At 26.6% G+C, this 24223-nt stretch overlaps 1 protein-coding gene and 1 long non-coding RNA gene across 2 annotated transcripts; one reads left to right on the top strand and one right to left on the bottom strand.

Annotated features, from left to right (window-relative positions):
* The first annotated feature begins 3728 nt into the window (after positions 1-3728).
* On the top strand, positions 3729-16626 carry LOC126549550 (feline leukemia virus subgroup C receptor-related protein 2-like). The gene is made up of 7 exons (XM_050199026.1): positions 3729-4162; positions 6402-6626; positions 11478-11619; positions 11769-11989; positions 12052-12155; positions 13844-13957; positions 16203-16626. The coding sequence occupies exons 1-7, from the start codon at positions 3845-3847 to the stop codon at positions 16498-16500; spliced, it is 1422 nt and encodes a 473-aa protein (XP_050054983.1). The 5' UTR covers positions 3729-3844; the 3' UTR covers positions 16501-16626.
* On the bottom strand, positions 6072-6510 carry LOC126549551 (uncharacterized). Its single transcript, XR_007603657.1, has 2 exons — positions 6372-6510; positions 6072-6295 (listed from the first exon to the last, which is right to left on the bottom strand). It is a non-coding gene; the product is annotated as an uncharacterized LOC126549551 (long non-coding RNA).
* Positions 16627-24223: the final 7597 nt, after the last annotated feature.

The following is a 24223-nucleotide window of genomic DNA, read 5'->3' as shown; positions in this document are numbered from 1 at the left end:
ATAGTATATTGTGATGCTGATGGTTTGCCGATGTGCCGTTTGTTCTGTTGGAAGTCACACGAGCGCATATTATACGTGTATAATAATATAAAATAGATAGATATATATATACGAGTATATATAGGTATATGTGCGAGGAACAGTCCGGACGTAGTGAAAGACGAATAGGATTCCGGATATATGCACGCGACTGCGGTGTATGTATATATAATATATATTATAATATATGTATACGTACACACACTTTATATACACATATTATATATTCCTTACCGTCCAAAGGTGATATATTAAAATCGTTTCGGTCCAAGAATCTCCAGAATGTTTGAATAACTCGCAAATATAATAATATATATATGTGTTATATAGGTATTAGTGGGGGCGCATGTGTTCGCGAAACCGAACTTTGGATATAATACACATCATATATTGCGCATTTTATTGCCACCTATGCGAGCGACGAGACACATCGTTTAATCAAACTCCGCCGCCTTTAGACGTACTCTACGTGTACGTATATATGTGTAAAACAGCAGACAACTTTATAAAATATATAATATGTGTGTGACTGTGTGAGGACTACAACCGCGTGGTTAGACGATATTTGCATGCACGGCAGTACGCACGGAAAATGCTGTACTTATACGTGTTTCAGACTACCGCCGACGACTTCTTTAAAAAAAAATATATATATCCTTACTCCTGACTGAGACTAATATATAATAATTCATGTAGATCCTTATAGCACGCGTTAATCATAATGAAAGTATATTCCTTTGAGTGACGCCTATTCACTCTATTATAGCTCGACCAGGAAAAATAATTAAAATATTATATGATGTTCAATTGCTTAGTACACTGCATATTGTCTTTTGCGAGTGTGTGTGTATGTCTTAATTTATTCTAATGTATTCAAAAACATGAATATTTGAAAGAATTAAAAAAATCGATTATATTGATAAAAAAAAAATGATCATTACTGACTTCAAAAATTCAAAGGGACTTCAACAGGTAATTTTTCCAACAAATTAAGAATAAAGAAGACGTTAACAAGTGGTTCCACTACCAGTACAACCCTTTTAGTCAATTACATAAGCATGAAACGTATTAAAAATATTTTTTTAAATTTAATTATTGATGATAAGTTTGTTATTACTGTACGTCAATAGTTTTCATTTTTATCTAAAAAAAAAAAGGTGACATTTTAAAAGTTAATTAGTTAAAAAAAAAGCTTAAAATATTGTAACTTATTAGTTATTAGTAGGGTTTGGATTTTAAAGCTTCTTTTTTATATATGAGATAGAAATCTAATATTTATACATAATGTATTCGGTTGCGTTATTCTGATTCCAAATAAACCAATTTATTTTTGCTTTTTTTATGTAAATGTTTTTTTCAATTATTCTAGCTGTGAATTTATTATATATTTATTATGCTATTGTAATAAAAAAAAATAATTAATAAGAAATGTAAAAACCCAGAATACGGATTTTTAATTATTATTGTTTTCGTTATCGGATTGTTTATTAAATGTATTAAACGTATAGATTATCGATCTACATAATATAGCCCGCAGTTCCTATACGGTCAGTATACCTATAACATCGATATCAACCATTTCAAAATTTGAGATTTAGTGTTTTAATTTGAAACCTCTAATATGAAGTATGCACCGATCACCTCATTGAATGCAGAGAGTTAGTTTTTTATGTATAAAAATATTCTGTTGGACAATAGTCAGCTTCACTGCTGAAAATCTAGGAAAATACACGGTATTCTTTTTTTAATTTAAATTAATATTCAAATTTTTTTTTAATCCATTTTTATAACTGTTGATATTAATTCTTGGTCATGTTTTTTTTTTTTTTTTTAAACATAAATATGCTTCTTTTTTAAAACAATCGTGTCCTTTTTTAATTGCTTATTATGCTTTAAAATCCGAGCCCTAGTTATTAGCGTTATTAATTATTATAAAGGCACCATTATAGATTCAGATTAAATTATTCTATAGTAAAATTTGTATGAATTAAACAACAATTATTTTTAAAAGTTTTAAAAAATATATATATAATTTTATGATTAAACCATACAGGACAATAATTAATAATTATTTATTACATTTATTGTGATATTAGATTTAAAAATAGTCATAAGTTTAATTAATTTGAATTGTTTCTTTTCTTATTATTATTGATGAGCTTTTTAAGTTTGTATGAGAGAAAAAATGTATACAAATGTATGCAAAGTATCCCCTGCCATGATTAACTGTTAGGCATCACTTCAATCGTAATATTAATATATTATACTAACCACTGACCAATAATCATAATAATTTATTTTAAAAACTTAAAAACGTTTAATTTTCAAATTAGACCAAATTTGGTTTTTCAATTTGAAATAACAACAATTGATGTATTAAATTGTATGTCATTGATGAATTTTGATTTTTTAGAATTATATTAACTTTATGTTAATTCGTAAGTTTAAATAATATGCAATTATTCAATAAATATTTAAAATGTTTAATCACAATTAATTTTATAAGTGACTCGCGTTTTTAAGTAGTCCTATAAATATTAACTAGGTATACATCATAAGGAGTATGAAGGAATAGCACGTGCATAAATCTATACCCTAACTATAAAAAACTAAATTTGCTGAAAATTAATTTTTTTATTTAATTTAATAACGTCTACCTAATCATAGTATTCTAAATTTTAATAATCATAAAATAAATTACTATCCTGTGTCATGTGACGCAAGTGAGGCGAGTGTCCAACAATTATTAGGTATTAATCTAAGACCGTGATTATTAGTCTTCGTATAGGTACTATTTTGCTTTTCATTGGTATCATAGAAGATAATGAAATATTATTATCTACGGTTGGAGTCTCATTTCATTTAAAATAAATTTATGTGGCGCCATCTATCACTGGTTAATACTACTTTCGTTTTTTTTTTATATTATGTTTGTTCGTTTGCCTATATTTGTACTTCTAGGATTACAATATGCATCAACAATTAATGCATAATTCAATTTCTTTGTAACCTAGGTATTAAATTTTATTTTATTCATTGCAATGTATTGCATTGTACCTAATACATAATTTAACGTTTACTATTCTACCGTTAATTTTTATTTTTATTAATTTTAATATTTATTCTACTACACACGATACTATATAATAATAACTGTCAATAATTATTTTTCACTATTAAAGATTAATAAATATTATCGAGCCCCGTTTGTTGAAACGGAAATTCATGCATGTTTAACATGATTTTATTGTAATAAATTGTTTTTTATAGTTTTTGAATGAGCATATCTGTAATGTCTGCAAGTTCACTAGAAACCTTAATAATATAACACCTGGAAATATTACGTTTCATCTAGTCGACTACAATTCACTCTCTAACCTAACCTATACGGATTTTCCACATTATCCACGTCAAAGCACGGCCCAACAGCTTACCATTTTATATTTTGTACGAACGAGTTTCGTTTTTTGACTCGATCTGTCCGCACACAATACCGTGGTCTCGCGACCGAGGTCCCACGACTGGTCCCAGATTAATTTTTTCTGGTTTTTTTTTGTCAAACTATATATAACACTATGTCCGATTAGATGAAATCAGCTGAATCCCCCTCCGCCCACCCACACGGCGTGGAGTGGAATATAAATTGGTCCTGCGGTTACCGGCCGTGATTGTGACCGTTTAAAACGATTATAATATATACGGACACGATCGCTAGACAATCCCGCCGCAGTCGCGAATATTATCCGTGCCCGTTCGCATTGATGCGATACGACGGAGGAGCAGCAAGTCCGACGCACGTACAGCGATGGCCGATTTCGCTTCGGTTATGCAAACAGTCGACAAGCCGGGGCCGCAACACTCGCGTCCGTCGGCCGACCCCCGGGCGACGGAGAGCCTCCAGCACGACGACCTGAGGCTGTACAAGGCCCGATGGGTAATACTGGTCGTGTACATGCTGTACTCGATGGCCAACGCCGTGCACTGGATACAGTACAGCATCATATCCAACATCACGGTGAAGTTCTACGGCGTGTCAAACTTCGCCATAGACACCACGTCCACCATATACATGATCGTGTACGTGCCCCTGGTCGTGCCCGCGTCCTGGGTCCTCGACCGACTGGTTAGTGTCGTATATTGCGGTCATTCGTCGTAACCTTACCTGCAGGTGGCGGTAAAAGGTCGTCTAGAGTCTGCTCTTGCACAGGTGGTCGTTAGTTTTATCGTTGACTGTTTTGTTACTGGCAACGATTGAAATGTACGTTAAAATACTGCAGTCGTCGGTGCAGACGACGTAGACGTCGAAATCAAAAACTCTGTTACCGTCGTCCGGGTATTACAATAGTAATAATAGTTGATAATATGCTGCGAGTTATCATAATATACATATAGATTATAGATATACTATATTATATCGATAGAAATCTGACGATCGATTATAACCGTAGAGACAGTTGACGACATTTCCACCCCCTCCCACAAATTGGTTTTAGATCCTGCAGGGGTGAATGTGCAATGAAACGCGTGTTTCATATCCGTCAATAAATATTATAATTTATTGGCAAATAGACCAGGAGCAGATTTAGGTATGTGGTGGCCTGTGAGCGGAATGCATTGTGAGGGTCTTTTATACATAAACAAGAAAATATATTTTTTTACTTATTAAAATATCATGTGGGGGCCCCTGGGCTTCAGCCCACTCAGCCATCCCCTAAATCCGGCCCTGTGATATAATATCCGAGGAAGCACCATCGCTGTTGGAAATTACACATTTGTCAAAATAAATAATAAATATTGTACTACCTATTAATGTGTTGCAATTTAAAGTTATTCTAATCATAGAAAAATACTCAATATACACGCATGTACACATTTAAAAGCTATATTTTTGTCATGCCACTAACAGCAGTATATAATATGTATCATTTTAGTATAAGTCATGGGCGCCCATTGAGGAGGGCAAGATAGAGCACTTGCCCCCCCCCTGGACAAAAAGTATTATGAACTTGTAGCTCAATAAATATTACCATAATATTATTATTATCTTTATTATCTTACATTTGAGAATTTTTTTATTTTGACCCCCCCCCCTAAAATGTTACCTATGGGCGCCCTTGGTGTAAGTTTGTATTTGTATTCCATTACTCCCTCGTTATTTACAGTGCAAATATCACATTCTCGGTTTTTAAGAGTTCGGTGTACGTTTTAATAGATAAATCTGCCTTATTGGTATATTTTTGAAATCTTGGAGGTAGATATAAATAAAAACTGATTTAGTTTCTGGATAGATCATCGATATTGATATCGATATATGTATATAGAAGTGTAGTCCAAATATTGGAGCTTTATACATGCATCATACTATTATATACTCGTGCACAGGTGTAAATATAGTAGCTTTCTCTTTCAAAAAAGTTAGTCAAGTATTTTTGCTACGTGTATACCAAACTTTAAATTTAATGACAATCAATTTAAAATTAAAGTACTACACTTTTGACAATTTATTCATTACAAATGCTTGTAAATTTTGAAAAAAAAAATGCTAATATAGACTTATATATATGATACTGTAATATAGCAAAACTCTTAATGTATATAATAACCTCATAATATGCAAAATATCTACTATTATAATTAAATAAATAATTATTGTTAAATAGTTGTAATTGTTGTATATAAATCAAGTAAGAAATCTTTAACTTGACATAAACACGAACTAACTGTAGACCCTTTTTAATGATGGCCTTTCTATAAGAACAATAAATTATGGGCGCACATTAAATAGAATCAAAAACTATGTGATATCACGTGGCTTGCTGCACGTAGGTACCTTGTAAATATAGACTATAGTCCAAATTTCACAAGGACAATAAAATAATTTAAATTAATAAATTAAATGATGTCAGGATTATCAATTGACTACACAATATAATTATTAAATTACAAACGTTAATTTAATTCTACGTATTATTTGATAATTGTATTAGTTTATACCTACTTGTTTTCAGCTCAAAAATAATTTAAGTTAAAAATACATTAACGTAATTTTATTATTTAAATAATCCTATGGATATAAAAGTACACCAATCCCTATGTAATAATGAATTATCTTTAACAATCTCTACATTGGAATTTAGATTCATATTATCTTATATTAAATTATAAGTACATTAAAATATGTTATACAATCAGTTCAAATTTTACTTAGGCGTTTGCTGTTATGCCTTTTACACCCGATATTGTATTTAGTAGAAATCTGAAAAATTGAAAGTATTTCAAAATCATAAAATAGTTTGATCAATAACAAATAAACGCAAAACAGATTGTCACACATTTGCTTGTAAGTTATAATTATATTTTAGGGTCTTAAAGTAACGATGGTGTTGGGAGCTGCTGGCACGTGTCTGGGCGCATGGATTAAAGTTCTTTCTGCTGTGCCGGGTCGATTTTTGATAACGCTGCTGGGACAAGGTTTGGTGGCGTGTTCACAAGCATTCATACTGAGTTTACCTTCCAGATTAGCAGCGGTTTGGTTTGGTTCAACCGAAGTCTCCACCGCTTGTTCTTTAGGAGTTTTCGGAAACCAGGTAAATGTCTTCATCTATTTAAAGACAGATATAAATGTGTAAAATAGATATTAATAAAAACCCATGAATAAATGTATAGTACTTAAATTTAAAAATATTTTATTTTATCATAAAATATATTATTTGTGTAGTATCATGGATTGTAATTTTATTACAAACTAAATAAAAAATGTTTAAAACATATTTAGAATACTGACAGCTTAAATAAATATTTATAGTTGTTGTGGTATAATTATTACTACGATAACGTACATCAATCACTCTTGACTTGTCAAATATTCATAAATATAGGGTGGTGTGAATCTTCGTGTTTTAGTGAAGTTGATAATATACAAACACAGTGAAAAATATAGTAACTTCACACCCTATAAATACTAGGTACCTATTGTATTAGGTACTATATTATAATACAATTCATATAACAATAATATAGGGTATAACATAGACACATAGTTACCTCGTATGCTCAATAAAAATGTGTCATTAATATAAAACATGTAAACATATGGTTATTTCGTCGGGATCAATAACCTTTTTTACATCTAAACTGGTTAAATATCTACAAAACATATCAAAATCACTTTTTTTTATGTATATAATAAAATTATATGATGAAATAATAAAATGACAAAGTCGGCCATAAACAATTAATTTTACATTTATTATTAATCTATAATTCAACAAATTTAATTTTTGGAAGTAGTGGACGTAGCCCATTCGGTTCCCTTTTTACAAAAAAAAAAGTCAATTTCCAAACGGCTCACGTCGAAAAAGGTTTTACGAACAGTTTAAATTACAAACGGCTCCGGTTTTTTACAACATAAATTCATTCTCATTCCATACAGACTTAGGAATATCTCAAAAGAGGTATGATTAAAAATGTATTGGTGTACACTAAGTAAATTATAAAAATTATATAAAAAACCATATAGTAAATTTTAGCGTTAAAAATATATGTATATATGTAAAAGTATAAAAATCATAAACTGAGTAGATTTTTTAAGCACAAATTCTCATATAATCCATTACCTACGTGTTATTTAATTTGATGAAAATTTGTCAATGATGTTTCTAATGATCTTCTGCAGTTTTCGATTTAAGTGTATTGACATGACTTCAAACTTTAATTTAATTTTTTACTTTTTTCGATGAGAGACCTTTGTGAATAAGCAAACAATGAACGAGAACCGTTTAGGATACACTGAAATTTTTGAGTGAATTAAAATAACAAATATCTACCGTGCAAGAATTAAATTTAAAAAATGTTCATTATTGTTCGAATTGGACAAAAATATTTAAAATAATAATTAATTATTAACAATATAATAATGTTTAATAAAATGGTTAAGTATACAAGAATTAATACCATCACCTTATTGGAAATATTAAAAACATAATGAAGCTTGGTCTAACCTTTGTCAAGTAATAAAAAAAATTATTTAAATCATAAAAAATTTTGGGATGTTGTACTGCTGTATATATATATAAAGGTAGGTGTTGTATATATCTCATCATTGAGTAGGTCACTGTTGTACGATCACATAGAAAAAATGATGATAATCGCGGCCAAGTAAAATTATTATAGTTATTATAGGTTATGAAAACAGTCAATATAGAGGACAGTTTGTACAATTTCAGGTAGACAAAATTTTGCATTTTACATGATTTATTATTGCACATTTAAGTAAATAGATAACTCTATAGGTGTTATTGTAAATTTCTAACAAAAATAAACAAATAGTTATTTTTTTTTTTTTTTTATTTATTCTTCAAGAAGTTCCGTAAGGGTTAGCATGAAATAAGGTAATACATAAGTACCTATATATTATAAATACTTAAAATTATTGGTTTTTAAAAATAATGAGTTTGTGTGAACAACTGTGAGTTATATAAACTTAAAATACAATTGATTTTGTAATAGCTTTATTTTTGTAATTTTATATTTTTGAAATATTCACTGTCAACTGTAAGTCATGTATAAATTTGAAAGTTAAACGTATGAAAAATTACTTGAAGTAATTGTGTACATGTTATTATTTTATTTCCATATAGTGTACTGTGTACAGACTTCGTGAATTTTTTCAGTGTCCATGTCATAAAAATCAAACAACAAATAGTACAGTGTCCGTTTACCGTAATGGATGCTTAAATTTGAATTCAATTATGATAAATCATTGTAAACGATGACAGATGATTCTGAACGGAGACGGACTATTCGTTTATAGTTTTTAATACATTTATATTCCTATTAGGTTAAATTAATTTTAAAAAAATAGCACATCATAAATATTGAATAATAATTATTATAATATTAAATTATAAGTTAATACTTAAGTCCAGTAGAACAGAGTGATTTTGTGAAGAAGTTCATGAAATAAATTGCCTAAAATTAATTAATAAATATTTTACAATATTTTATATTGTTTTCTAGTAAATAATATTTTAAACAATGGCAAAATGTTTCTAGTCCCTGATACGAATTGTAATTTTATTATTATTTTTTGTTTAAATATCTATACTTTAATCGAAATATTAACAAATAAAAAATTGCGCATAACTGCATAAGTACTTAACAGGGTGTACATTTTTTGTAAGGACAACTTATGAAAAATCTTGTATTTAACTTTTAATTAAAAAATAATTTGTAAATTGTTGTGATATTGTCAAAAACATCAAAAAATTAATTTTTCAAATTTTAAATATTATATATTATATACAGCGTTATGATTTAAAAAATCGTAGAAATAGTTTTAATTTTTTTATTATGACTTTGATAACAATTATATGTTATTCTAAAATGAAAAATGTTTGTCACCTATTAAATAACTTTAATTTAATCTTAAATTTATAGAACTTTGAAGATCCGAAATTTCTGATCATCCAATTTCAATTTAACAATTAAAACAAGTACCTAGTATAGTGATTATAATAATAACCCAAGTGGTCCGACTTTTTTTAATTAATTGAATATAAATTTTGTCTCAATTTAATTGATTTTTTTAATATTCTATAGTATAAAAATATATTTTTTATCAATTACTTTTTTAATAAGAATTACATTCATAGATTAAAAAAAATAAATTATCTATTGCCGCCAAATGGCTAAATAATATTGGTAACTAATTAGTACCTTCCTGATTTATAATAATTTATAATACTTCTAATAATAATACGTGTGTAATTTAATCGTCAAAATAGTCCATTTATTTTTAATAAATATATATTACTAAGTATAAAGGTCCAATATGAAATAAAAATAAAATATCTTGTTTATTCTATTATAAACCTTTAACATATACACAACAATTATGCTGCGATTACAAGCCAGACAACATCCTGTTTATCTAATCTAGTAAATATTTAATTAATTACTCTAAAAATTATAACAAATTGAAAGTATAGGTACCTACCATTTGCTATTTACATTACTTCTTAACTTTACTGCATAATCTTCCAGTACCGTTATATAGTTATATTTTCATAAAGGAAACTTTGACAGGATGTTACCAATATCAATAATTTATGTTAACGACATTGCCCTCGTAACGGTAATGTATATCTGGTTAAATTAGGTCCATTTATATTAAGCCATGAATAGGGGGACAGTTTATAGAAATGGATCCACATAACTATAAAAGGTACACCTAAGCCGCACTACCGTATATCAATAACAAAACCATAAAATATGAAAAGCAATACATTTATATTGAATGCATGTATGGTTGCCTATTAAAATTTAATTTTGTCATCGATTTAAAATTATATGAAAATATTATTAAAGTAAAGCAATTCAAAATATTTTTTAACTGTTTTAAATTTATCGATAAAACCTGTAGCATATGCATTTTTATAATATCACATAAAATTACAACTTTTAAATAGATAATTTAGAGTATTGATCTCATAGACATTTGATTTATTTGCTTATTAAACTCACGTTAGTCACACATCATGTAAATCTTGGGTAAAAGAACAACTAAACAATTAACTTTTAAAATTTTTTATTACACTATGGAATAATAGATATGGTAAATAACAATTATTATCATTTCATATTTGTACCATGTATGTATGTTTCATCAAATTGTTATTGTGTTTTTTAAAATGAGCAGGACAATGGTTTTTTATTTATTTATTGTGTCAGAAGAGAGAAACACTTTTTAAAGCAATAGTTTTAATCATTAACTTCAAGGTGAGGAGGAGGTGACTTCATTTAGTAACGAATAACAATAAAGATTTTTCACAAAATATTTTGACTCTTGTTTTTTTTTTATAGACCTTTGGAATTCACAATTATTTTTAGTTTTTTTCAATTTATTTATGATCACATTTTTATTTGTAAGTAAAATTTAATCTTCATAAATCGTAATTTGCTCTTACGTATCTTATGATGGAAAACATCAAAAATACAAAGTTTCAAAATTGTATAAAACCATTTTAAACATACATATCGTAACCATCGTTCACAAAATATATTGAAAATCCATACGCACATTTTTCTATTAAAGACATTTGAAATTCAAATTTGACAAAATTGTATGTATAGACAAAAGTTGACAATTTATCTTTAACAGTTATTGGTATATCAATATAATTATATTACATATATCAAATATTATATTATATATTTTTACTAATTTTAAACTTTTTATACTAAGGCGTTATTTAGGTATTTATTTATGTTTTAATATAAATAAATATTGCAGTTTTAAGAGTAATATTAACTGTAATGTAAATAATATTATATACCTACGTCCTACATACAACTTTTGTATTATTTATATTATAATATAATAATAACTAAACAACTAAAATTATTGGTCAAAATTTAATCTATTCAATTTTTTTTAGCTAGGAGCAGCTCTTGGATTTTTAATTCCGCCAATGATAGTGCAAGATAGCGATAACTTAGATGAAATAGGATATGATTTATGGAAAATGTTTTTATCATTTGCTATTTTGAATACTGTTGTATTCTTTTTAGTTATTTGGAGTAAGTAGTATACTAGTATTATACACTGATATGTGAGAATTTAAAACTAAAAAAAAATGTTTTGTTCGTTTAGAGTTATTGTTGAGTAAAATTTTTCAAATTGAATAATTTATTTAAATTGTCTCAATACAATTGTTATACTATTTTAGTCATACAAGCCGAACCACAAATAGCGCCAAGTAATGCTCAAGTTGTACAAAGAAAAAAAAGAGATGACCCGTCAATATTACAAGATGTATTCATGAGCTCAGTTAAAGAATTGTTAAAAAATAATGGTTACGTTTTATTACTTATATCTTACGGAATTAATGTTGGTGCGTTTTTTGCTATATCAACTTTGCTCAACCAATTTATTTTACTTTATTTTCCGGTAAGTAAACTAAACATAAAGATAACTCATATTAATATGGTGCATTTATCATTTAATTTTAGGGCCACGAAGAAGATGTCGGACGAATTGGCCTCACGTTAGTGTTATGTGGCCTAGGTGGTTCGATTATATGTGGATACATTCTAGATAAAACACATCTCTATAAGTAAGGCACCTATTATATAAAGTAAATGTAGGTAACATTTTATCTAATATACACTTTACATCATTTAATAGTGTTGAAACGTTTACAATTAATAATGTTGATATTAAGTACCTAGTATAATAATTACTCGATAAAATTTAATCATAAATTAACCTCGTAATACATGCTCTAACCTCACGTTATGATAATTTATCAGTAAAACTCAACAACTCCCAAGAAATCAAAATATTGAAAATAATTAATCATAATAATTAATTATTAATATTTGTACTTATACAACGACCGGCTTTGGATAGTAAATAATCCTTAAAAAGAGCACGTATTAATGAGCAATTAAAAACTTATCTCATTCGGGGAATCGGAAAAATTATACAAATAATATTTGAAAATGATCATATTTTATTTAAAAATAGTAATTTAAAATTGAACACAAAACGATTACAAATTTCATGATTTTATAAAAATTATATAAAAACAAAACTATAAAATAGTTAACTTTTCTATTTTGTCTGTACGATGTTGAAAAATTGATTAATTAAAAAATATAATTATTATTAGTATTATAATATAGTTATAAATTTATAATATACATGGTATAATTTAAATATATATTCAAATAAAAATGTCATAAGTAGCCATTACTCCAAAAAAAAACATCATTGTAAAACCAATACTTGACAATTTACATTCTTCACCTGACTCATAATCTAAAAGTACTTACTTATTATTATCGCATATTTTAAGTAGGTAGATACTTATTGCCATTTTTATCTTGTACCTATGTATTGAACAATATTTAATTTTTTTTTAATATTTAATATTTTATGTTTACATAAACTAAATAATATTCGAAATTTATACCTTAAAATTAAGTAGGTACAATGCATTTTTATTTACAAAATTAATATTAAATTTAAACTTAAAGTAATATGATTAGAATTGTAATTATTTAAATAATAGTAAAATAACATTGATTTATGTTTTTAATTTTTAATAACTTTACTATGGCTATTTTTCTAAAAGAATATCTGTAGTACTTTTATACCGTATCTACTACATGTCAATTGTCATTTAAAAATTACTTTATTATTATTCAATTTTCATAGATTTTAATAAAAGAAGATAGACCAATTTCTATGTATTCAACTGTTACACAAACGATTAACAGAATAAATTAAATAAATTGTTTTATTGATATTTGATTGTTATCTTTTTTAATTTAATTTTAATTAATAATCAGTAATATAAATTAATTATCATAACATTTGTAATTTAAAATATTTCATTTATTCAAATATTAATAAAAACTATAAATAAATATTTATCAGTAAATCGTTATAGCAATGTACCTATACTTTTCACACGTTGACAAATTAATGAATATTTTACATTTTTACGGTAAATATTTGACAAATGGTCACTTTAAACGATTAAAATGATCACCCAAGTAACCTAAAGTAAAACAATAATATATTTAAAATATATTTTTTTTTAAATCTCTTATCTTTGACTTTTGTGGATTTATTTATAGATGTTTGGCGCCATAGTATATCTGGCATAATTGACATATCTATAGTGCATACTGCATACCTACCTGATCTTAACATTGCTAATCCAACATGGATGTTACCTACCTATATATTTTATTAATTGCGCTGTACATTTTAATCGACGATTCGTGTTTACAGAGAGACGACCCTGATGGTTTACGGCAGTACTTTGATATCTATGTTGATCTATACGTTCAGTCTGTCGCATGGTCAATCTATTTGGATAATATACATTACAGCTTCATTATTGGGGTGAGTTTGGCTGCCTAGTATAATATATCGCCATATTATGTCGTATCTTAAACAATAAAGCAATATCAATACTCTGCAATAAGGATACTGTGTAACAGTATATTGAAGAGTGACGTAGTGTTCAGAAATCCCCTGCAAGTTTTTTATTTTTCTACTATAGTCTATAATATACTAATATATAATATCTAATACTAATATGTATACTTAATATTTGATTGGATTTTAGTGATTTTATAAGAATATTAAATATTATGCGTATCATTAAAATGCAAATTATATAAATGTATAATTACAAAATAAAATATGATAAAGCTAAAGCTAAAGAGCAAAACTGTTTTAGAGGGATATAAAAAATTAAAACTTGCAAACTTTTTTCTTCTTAAAATAGGTATGCAGATAATTATTATTTTAAATACTGCTTTATTATAATATAAACTACAGAGCAAAGGTATCTGATGCCAAAAATAAATATTAATCAATAGATAATTAAGTAACTGTGATTGTTCCAATGTTTGAATATTAGATAGTAATGTTATTGAAATATTATTAATCTTCATTCATTCGTTTGTTGATAGGTAAGGAATTCGGTTCAAAGCATGTGTGAGGTCTTATCTTACATATTTAATTTGTATGATAGAAAATAGCTATAAGTATAAAACATTACAACATTGTTACACGGTATATTACTCAGTGGTATTACCGCTGTGATAATTACCAAGTGGTCTCATGGAGTTTGATGTTACATTTTAACTAAATATTTTAAACTCACACTTAAAATCTATAAAAAAATTGTATATCTAAACAGTAAACATTTGGTGTAGGTTAAGAGCTACCTGTATCTCAATTCAATAAAATTAAATAATTTTTCGTCATTTTATCTTCATAATATTTTTTATGGTTTTTATAATTTTAATAATTTAGATTTAATATAAAATTTTAATATTTCTGTTCATTTTTAATAAACAAAGCTCGTAACATTACTACTTATACTTATAACTAGGACTCGAATCTAAAGAAAAATACTTTATTCCCATTTTTTAATAATGATTAAAAAATTTTTTATAAAAATGTATTCCATTTAATTTCTAAAGTAATATTATATTTGCTATTTATTTTATTTATTATCAATTTTTTATTTTTATTATTGATCATATAAACTCGTCAACCATAGTTATTAGTAACAATTTAAATTGGGTAATTTATTATTTTTACAAGTATTTTTTTTTTTAAATACTACAACATTAAAGAAAATAATGGTTACATTGTAATTGTATACATATACTCGTACAACTAGTTTTCATATTATTATTGGATTAAATTTTTAAGAAATTGTATCACCTTAGTGTTCTCTTCGGTTTTGGATCCCAATGCAATTTCAAGGTTTAAATAATCATTTTATCATAAAAGTTTTATAGATATCGATATGTAGATACAGTACAAATTGATAAAAGCTTGCAGAGATAGAAACACGTTGTCGAAAATATGGTTAAAATTACATTTAATGGGCATACTTTATTATCGCTGTTAGGCGTAATCGATAAAGTTAATTTAGCGTTTATCAAAGTACCTATGTATTAAAATGTATTCTTGATGAGTAGATCGTAGATTTAAGATTGTTCGTCAGTCCGCATTCGTCAACAACCGTTTGGTTATTTTAGTGTTTTACCACGTTTTTTTATATTATGGTTTAAATAAAAGATAGGAAAATATCAAATGAATCACCAACATTTTAGTTAAAAAAATAACAGTCGATGATGATTAAAAAAAATATTAATTTATATAATATGTATATTATATTTGCATAAAATACGCACTAATTATCCATTGATGTCAAAATACAATTTTCTGTGTACAAAAATATTTTAAGCCCAAAAAGTTAACGGTTTTCCAAGTGCAGTATAATATGTCAGTGATTTTTTTTTTAATATACAAATTATGTAGTTAAGTTTGCGAAAACCTATACATTTGTTTAATACATTTTTAATTTTTTTATTTTCTTTTTTCTCATTTCACGTGCTTTATCTTTTGTTTATGTTGTCTTCAAACCCGAAACTTACTTGTAAGTTTACAACTGCAAAATATTAGAGAAAACGCTGGCCTATTATCCGATTAAATAATATTATACATTTTGATAATTATACATTTTACCTATACAAAATAAAATATTTGTATAATATATAAATGTTCATGGTACGATGTATATTATAAATCTTTTCGACCATATAATATGATATACTTGATATAGGTTGTTTATGACTGGATATCTACCCGTCGGTTACGAATTAGCCATCGAGTTGACGTACCCAATTCCCGAAGGCACGTCCAGCGGTCTATTGAACGGTGGCACCCAACTGATCGGCTTCATCCTGACATCGACTTACAGCTGGGTGTTCAGCACCATGGGTGATTTGGCGGCCAACATGATGATCGTCGGATTATTGACTTTCGGGTTCTTGTTGACTATATTCATACCGACTGACCTGAAGAGGCAGGCCGCACACAAAGCGATCGAAGACAAACAAAAATTGGGATTTGGACTTTGAATAATATAATATGTTATTTTATAAGTAAAATATTCCATCGATTCTTCTATTGTTACCGGATTCATTTATTGATGTATTCTATTTATTTTTAATTCGTTTTAATTATATTTTATTATTATACTATAATACTGTGTACATATATGATATATTCTTATTATTATGAATTTATGACGAATAAACATGCATACAAACGTGCCCGTGGTCACAGACAACCATCATGGTTTCCCGTACCGAATTCATCGAGCAGATAATATTATAATACATAGTATTCATAATGATTTTATGTATAGATCAATAAATATATTATTTTATAGAGATCTGATACCTATACTCATACTATTCGTGGCACTAAGTATTGTTTCGTTTTCAGTTGCTCCCCTCCATTCGCTTTATATCGTCCTACACACTACTCGTTTATACGACCTCTAAATCCAAAAATTACTGAAATTCTTCGAATTGTTAACATCTTTAATCTTCAAACATGTTTTTGGATAACCCGATCAGAGGGTAAAGATTTTATTTTGAATTGAAAAAGTGAAACTATGTGTTTTAAAAATTAAATAACACTTATAATATTGTGCATTATATTTATTTTATTACGAGTCCGAATAGTTTATTAACACGACTTATTCTACTGTATGATGGATTAGTTAAGGCTTTTTGACTCTATAAAAAAATAACAAGCATACTAAATCTCTTGGTAAATAATGATAATTGATTTATAATTTAATATTTTGTATAATGAAGGTATATTTAAAACTTAAATATGTACATACATCCGGTAAAACAAACAATATTATTTATCATTTACCTTTAATTGTTTAAAAAAACCATTTATTTACAATATTACATAGTAGGTACACACATATTGCTATAAGTAGGTTTGTATCTTCTACCTACATTATTATTTATTATTTTCAATATTGAAATAAATAATTAATATACCTATAGTTTTTTATCATATTATTGTCATGTTTAATAATATTAATTTAACCATATCTGATGGCTGATTATAATAAACTGTAAGTAATTTCTTACTAATAATTATTTTTAATTATTTGTGTTTAAAAATGAGGAAATATAAAATAATAAGACAGTTTTATTTTTATTGCAAAACTGCATTTATTTAAAGTACAGATTAAATATTATATATTTTAAATGTTTATAAAGAATAAAATAATTAACTAATATATTTTTTATTAATTCGGCAATGAACTGTAAATACATTTTTATAATTATTAATTAATGCATAATTATTTTACAAATATTTTCAGAATATATTTTGTAACAGAATATTATACATTAAAAATAAATAATATTTATACGATCAAATATTATCAGAAGAAACAAATCATAAATTTCTTAAGTTTGAAAATATTGCATTTTAATTTTTAAGAACTATAATAAATAATAATTATTAAAAAAAAAAATATAATTTCTAAATTTATTAAACATTTAAGAAAAAAATTATTGATATGATTAAAATAAACTCGTAATCATTATTCAATATTACTTAATTTATAGATATTTTACGACTCATGAGTCAAAAGCATTATTTTATCTAAAATTTAGATGTATAATTGGTAACATTAAAGATTTCACTATGCTATATTTTTTATTTTTTATAATTTTAAATAACTTATTCTTTGGACCTATCTACTATTATATTCTTTCTAGTTCCTTTGTATAACTTGTATAAGTATAATGTACTTACGTTAAAAGTATAAAGGAGGGAATAAATTAGTGTTTTTTACATATTGAATATAAAACAATTTTCCATTAATTTAAAGATCAGTTTTATAACCATAATAATTATTATTTATATTTTGTTCAGAACACAAAAGTGTTCATTAGCAGTTAGGTATTTCTTTCTTGGGATTCTTTAATGCGATAATGCAATAAAAATGATGACAATTTATAAAAATAGTTGTTCTTAAAAATCGATTTTTTTTTAATAGCTGCTAAAGTGCCAATTTGTTAATATGTTTTTGTAGTAGCATATCAACATTCTATTTTAATGCATCCTTTGTTTAAACCACAAGTTTAAAAAACGACGAAATTCTTGAGGTTTTGGCATCTTGTAGTTTATACACTACAAAATAAGGATCTATACCTATAATATCGTAACCACGTAGATATTCAATAAAAAGTATACCTATACCATTTATAAGATACGTAAAAACTAAGTTCTACAAACAAATTAATAAATTTATCACAACTTGCAAATAAAAATTTTTAAAAAAATTAATATATAAATTGTACAAAATTGTTATACAAAATCAGTAACTTATAAATGAGGATAGATTAGTACTTAGTAGCGTTAAAGACGATAAATTTATGTTTCACTTTAACTGGCATTTTTATATTATAAACAATTACTCGTATATATTAATATTTTAGTTTTAAACTTAGTCAAGCTCAAGTATATAATATTTTTGATTATTAATAAGAATTGTTTTTTATTTTTCGAATTATTACACAAAAAATAATTGCTTTAAATAATAATTTAGTAATAAATAATCTTAGATGATTTCGAAAGTAGTAGTCGATTTTCAATTTTGAGGGTGCTTTTAAATAGTAAATTGAATCTAGTATTTTAATTTAAAGTTAACAAAAACTCCCATTATTTTATTTTTTATAGTTGGCAAAAATTTAAGGTAAACGAGAGTTTTTAAGCAAATTCAATATTATTATTGAAATAATTGTTTTGTAATTCATGGTTACCTTAAAGCTTAAAACAATCAAATTTAATTTTTAACTAGTTTAATACGGTTCTTAATAGCCAAGGTTGACGAAGTATAAGGTTATATAGACTGACAGATCGTTTTCGCTAAGAATCGTTTTTCTTATACAATGATGTATCATTGAATTCAAATTTAATAAATTTAACACACCCATAATAATAACCCATTCTACATCTAATGCATAGAAAAACGGTACCCACTTGCCTACCTTTTTTTTTTATAAATTATAATATTAATTAAATCAAATTAAATAAAATGTAACTTGTTTAATATATAGAAAATGAACCAAAAATTTAAAAATTTAAATTTAGGATTTGATTTAATTATTTATTATAAGTTATAAATTATAACTTATAAGATCATTTAGATCCTAGGTAATAAATAATAACTAATAAGTTATACCTAATAACTTATTATCAATTATAAAATATAAACCACAACAAAACTATATATTCACATACAAATATAATACGAGTACAGCTGCAGAGTATATGGATATATATGTATACTGATTAGTGATTACTGATTACTGATTAATGATAATTAGACAATTATAGACATTACTGTTACTGCATAAAATATGCATAATAATGCATGTGTGCATATTGAACAAATATTATGAACTTGTGAACCGTGCCATAATTCACTTTTTTCTTTTTTTTGAGCTAATGATAATCAGAAATTAACACTATGTAAACACCTACAAATACATCACTATATATAGTATTAGGTATATACATCGCTACGATTTATATAGTATTAAAATAGGTGCCTTTACAACAAAAATTATTTACAACTTTTAAAAAAGTACTAGGAATTTTCAACATTCAACTCCTTAAAGTATCATCTAGAATCTAGATTCTAGATGATTCACTTTCTTGACAAAAAATATATATTTATGTTGAAAATTTAAGCATTTTTATTGCTCCAAACAGTAATAAAATTTTTAAAAATATATACAATTGTCGCTCTAATCAATATCTAAAGTTTAGGGAGTAAACGATAATCTTTATGCAAGATTGTTTTTTGAAAAAAAAATCATTTTGGGTTTTTTATTGATATTAAAAAATAAATAACTGAAAACAAACTTAAATTTTACATCAAATAATTAAATTAAAAATGTTTACATGTGGTACGAATTTAATACCTAATTTAAATTAAATCAATCCAGTGTTTAAAATGTGTATATAGACACTCGCTATATTCTATTATACTGCACAGTACACACACGTTTTATTATAAATTATAATTATACCCTACCCATCTCTCAAATAAAAACTAATGAATTTATTAAGTATGTTCAATATAAAAATTTACTTATTCACGTTTCTATTTTACTACCTCAAATCTTTATTAAATTCATTTAAACACTTTAATATTTATTTTTTATAACAGGAACAATTATATATAATATAACACATAAGTTCTAAATCTAAACACTGCTTACTACAAAAATATGTATGAGCTAAAGGCTAAAAATCAAAATTGAAAACAGTATTCAAATTTTAGGAGTAGTTTTAATCATAAACCATAGTAATAGTGTCAATGAACAAAATAACTTCACATATTTCTATTAATATAGTTAAAAATTGGATAAATAATACTAAAATTTCGTTATTACTCCATGGTTGTAATGTGTTTTCAAAAAATTATTTTAAATATGTGCTTAAAAAGTTTTAATTAACTTTTAAAAAACCATACAATTATATCGTTGTTTTTTTTGATTTTTTCAATGAATTATACATTTTGGGTTTAGATCACGGTATATAAAACCTATAAATAGATATATAATTTGCAAGCAATATTTTTAATTTTATTAATCCTTTAGGATAGAATTTAAATTGAATTTGTCTTTAAACTACTGTATAGTATAAAGTATAGTGTACCATAATATCTATATATTACACTTGAAACAAAGTATTGTTTTAATTAAAAAAAAAAAAAAAAAAATGTTTATAAATTGTTGAAAATATGTAAAACATTACAAAATTAACTTTTGAAAAAAACATTAAAAAAAACTATATTTTAAACGAATACTACTTTATTTTTTTCCAACCCTGAATTAGATAGCCAATATTAAATTAATATATTATCATTTTTACAACGCAAACAATTGCCATTATTTAACAAGCGCTTATAATTATTTAAGTTCTGCTTAGTCCACAAAAATAAAACGTGCGATAGTCGTATGATGTATTAATAACTATTTATAACTTATTTGTTACTATATTATCGTAAAATTTAAAACCGAGATATATCAATATTATGCCTAACCGTGATTGTTTCTATCATCATTGGATATAATTCGTATATAACAAGCTAATGGTTTTTTAACGTGGTATTTCTCGGTTCTTAGATTCCTCTTTGGTTACCTCAGTAATAAATTAACACGTACAATGTACATGTTGAGTATTTTAAACTATTATAAATATACTGATATTGCAGTAAAACTACAATATATGTAGTCGTATGAAATTGTTACGATCCAATGTGTTGAAGGAATATCAACGCAAAATAAATACGTAGATGGTTGTAAGTACAATGATTTTCTTAATTTTTTAGAACTTTCAAAAATATAATAATTAAAGTATAAAATATAGCGGTTGATGTTACAATCAGCCTCTGAAGTGCCCATATATTTCTAACCGTCTCTCGCGCTCTTATACCCAGCCTTAATATATACTTTACGATAAATAAAAATGATGGTGGTTAGGTGGTTAGGTTATGATGACCCAAGCTAAAGTAATATTATTGTTCAAGTACCCATAATATACAGTTCAGTATTTAAACTACTGATATCCTCTTAGTTGATTTCCGATTTTCGCGAAGACGTGTGTTTATGTTGTGTTAACGGCCCTATTGCGTATGATATTGACCTTCAAGTGAATATCTATTAATTGCCTGATTATATTTGTCGAACTTTCTGCTCGAAATTCCCTTGTGAACTTGTAGAGATGTGTTTTTTATATTAATGTTTTATTATAATATTTTGCAATGGGTGCTGTTGAATACTTGCTTATCTTATCATAGGCATAGTTAGCGGGGGGCTTGGGGGGCTTAGCCCTCCAGTCTGAATCATAGCCCCCCAGTTTGAATCATAGCCTCCCAAAAACTCGTTAATGTCCACCCCGGGAAGGCCTAAAGCCCCCCCAACAAATTTGACCACCCTACGCTTATGTATCTTATCATCATGCCTTACTATATTATAAGGCTCATTTTATTTAACATTTACGGCGATCGTATCAACATAATAATGAAAGTATGAGACACATTATACACTTTACATAATCGTGAATCTAATGTGAGACGTAAAAAATTAAGCTATTTGGTGCCATAAATTAGTTCTGATTTTGAACCGACGTATTAACACTAATCATTTAATCAATTAATGACAAAATCTTTTTCGTATAATACACTTTAAATGCATACACACACACACACATGTATATAAATTTATATATCGGTCGTGCATTATCAGTAGATTACACCTATTTAAGCAGGACCTGATTTACATGAATGCGCATGCAATGCATGAGCATACAGCCCCCAAATTTCTAGGGTCACCTTACTACTATATGTATAAAAAAAATTATTTTTCAATGCCCAAATAGTAATAATGAACGTTCATTTTCTGAAAAGTGTTTAAAAGTATTTAAACATTTATAAAAACTATCGTTTTTTTCCTCTTTAACATAAGATAAATTAAACTCTTTGTCATAAATGAAAACCAATCATAATGTAACAATAGTCAATAATAATGAAGACATTATTGCTGAATTCGCAATAAAAATAAAAATAACAAGAAAAACATGTACCTATTGTATAATTACTTTGAAAAAATAGTTGTGATTTACGAATAAATTTGTATTTGGTTGTAAGCTATAAATAATTTGTTTGTTTAAATATTTCCCTGTTTTTAATTTTTACCAATCTTTTTAGGTATAAAGGACCTCAAAGTGAACAGGGCCACCTCTATTTCTGTAAATAGTAGTGCCTATAGTCAGTGTAGCTTTCACTAATAAAATTGTGGAATGAAAATCATCGCGAGAGTAATGAACCCGTCTTCGATCATCGGTCATCAGACTAGACTGACCAGACCAGACCAGAACAGTAAACGACCTTTAAACTTATAAGTTATAACATACTTACATACTTATTTATAAAATATAAGTATAATGAAGTACAGCCTTACAGACAGGTACGCTGTAGTCACGTGATGCGGCGTAGTATGGCCATGCGTGTATTGTGTACTCGTACTCGCATAATCGTATACACATATAGTTGTGAAGCTCGTCCACTACGCGTCAAATGAAATACACACAATATAGAACAATTTCATAACACGAAAATGCGTGTCGCGTGGGTACCATTACCCAACAACGTGATTTCGAAACGGGCATCGAAACAGTGTCTGTGTGAGACACGAACCCCTGCACAGCGGTCGCAGTGCGTACTGCGTAGGTAGAAACATAATAGTAGAGCGTTATATTATTTATTATTTGTGTTATCTTTATTGTTACTTTATAATACATATGTATGTATATTGTCATAAAAGAATAAAATTCATACAATATAATAATATAACCTAGTCGCTCTGATACCACGAAAACGTGTGTTTTTTATATATACATAGTACCCTAATTCTACCCCTCCACGTGGTGGAATCGTCGAAGACAGACGAAACAAAATACGATGCGCATTCCGCATTTCCGTATTCCGTTTAGTGTATTATTTTAGAGTACGTCGTACCATCGTTTTTAGTCGGTTTTGTGATTTTGATTTCTACGTATAATATGCTAAGTCGATTTATTGACGTGAGTACGTTAAACTCATCGTCATCGCTGTATCGTACACCGTACTAGTCGGTACACTTACGACTACAACTGTCGTCATTATTCAATTTGGTGATGGATCGTAAAGGTTATTCCGATATTTTTTTCAATTATTATACATATAGGTAATATTCATAAAATATGATC

This window comes from Aphis gossypii, chromosome 2 (assembly GCF_020184175.1).
Source record: "Aphis gossypii isolate Hap1 chromosome 2, ASM2018417v2, whole genome shotgun sequence".
Classification (NCBI taxonomy): Eukaryota; Metazoa; Arthropoda; class Insecta; order Hemiptera; family Aphididae; genus Aphis; species Aphis gossypii.
The sequence above is the reverse complement of the archived record's forward strand: the minus strand, read 5'-3'. Positions and strand labels throughout refer to the sequence as shown.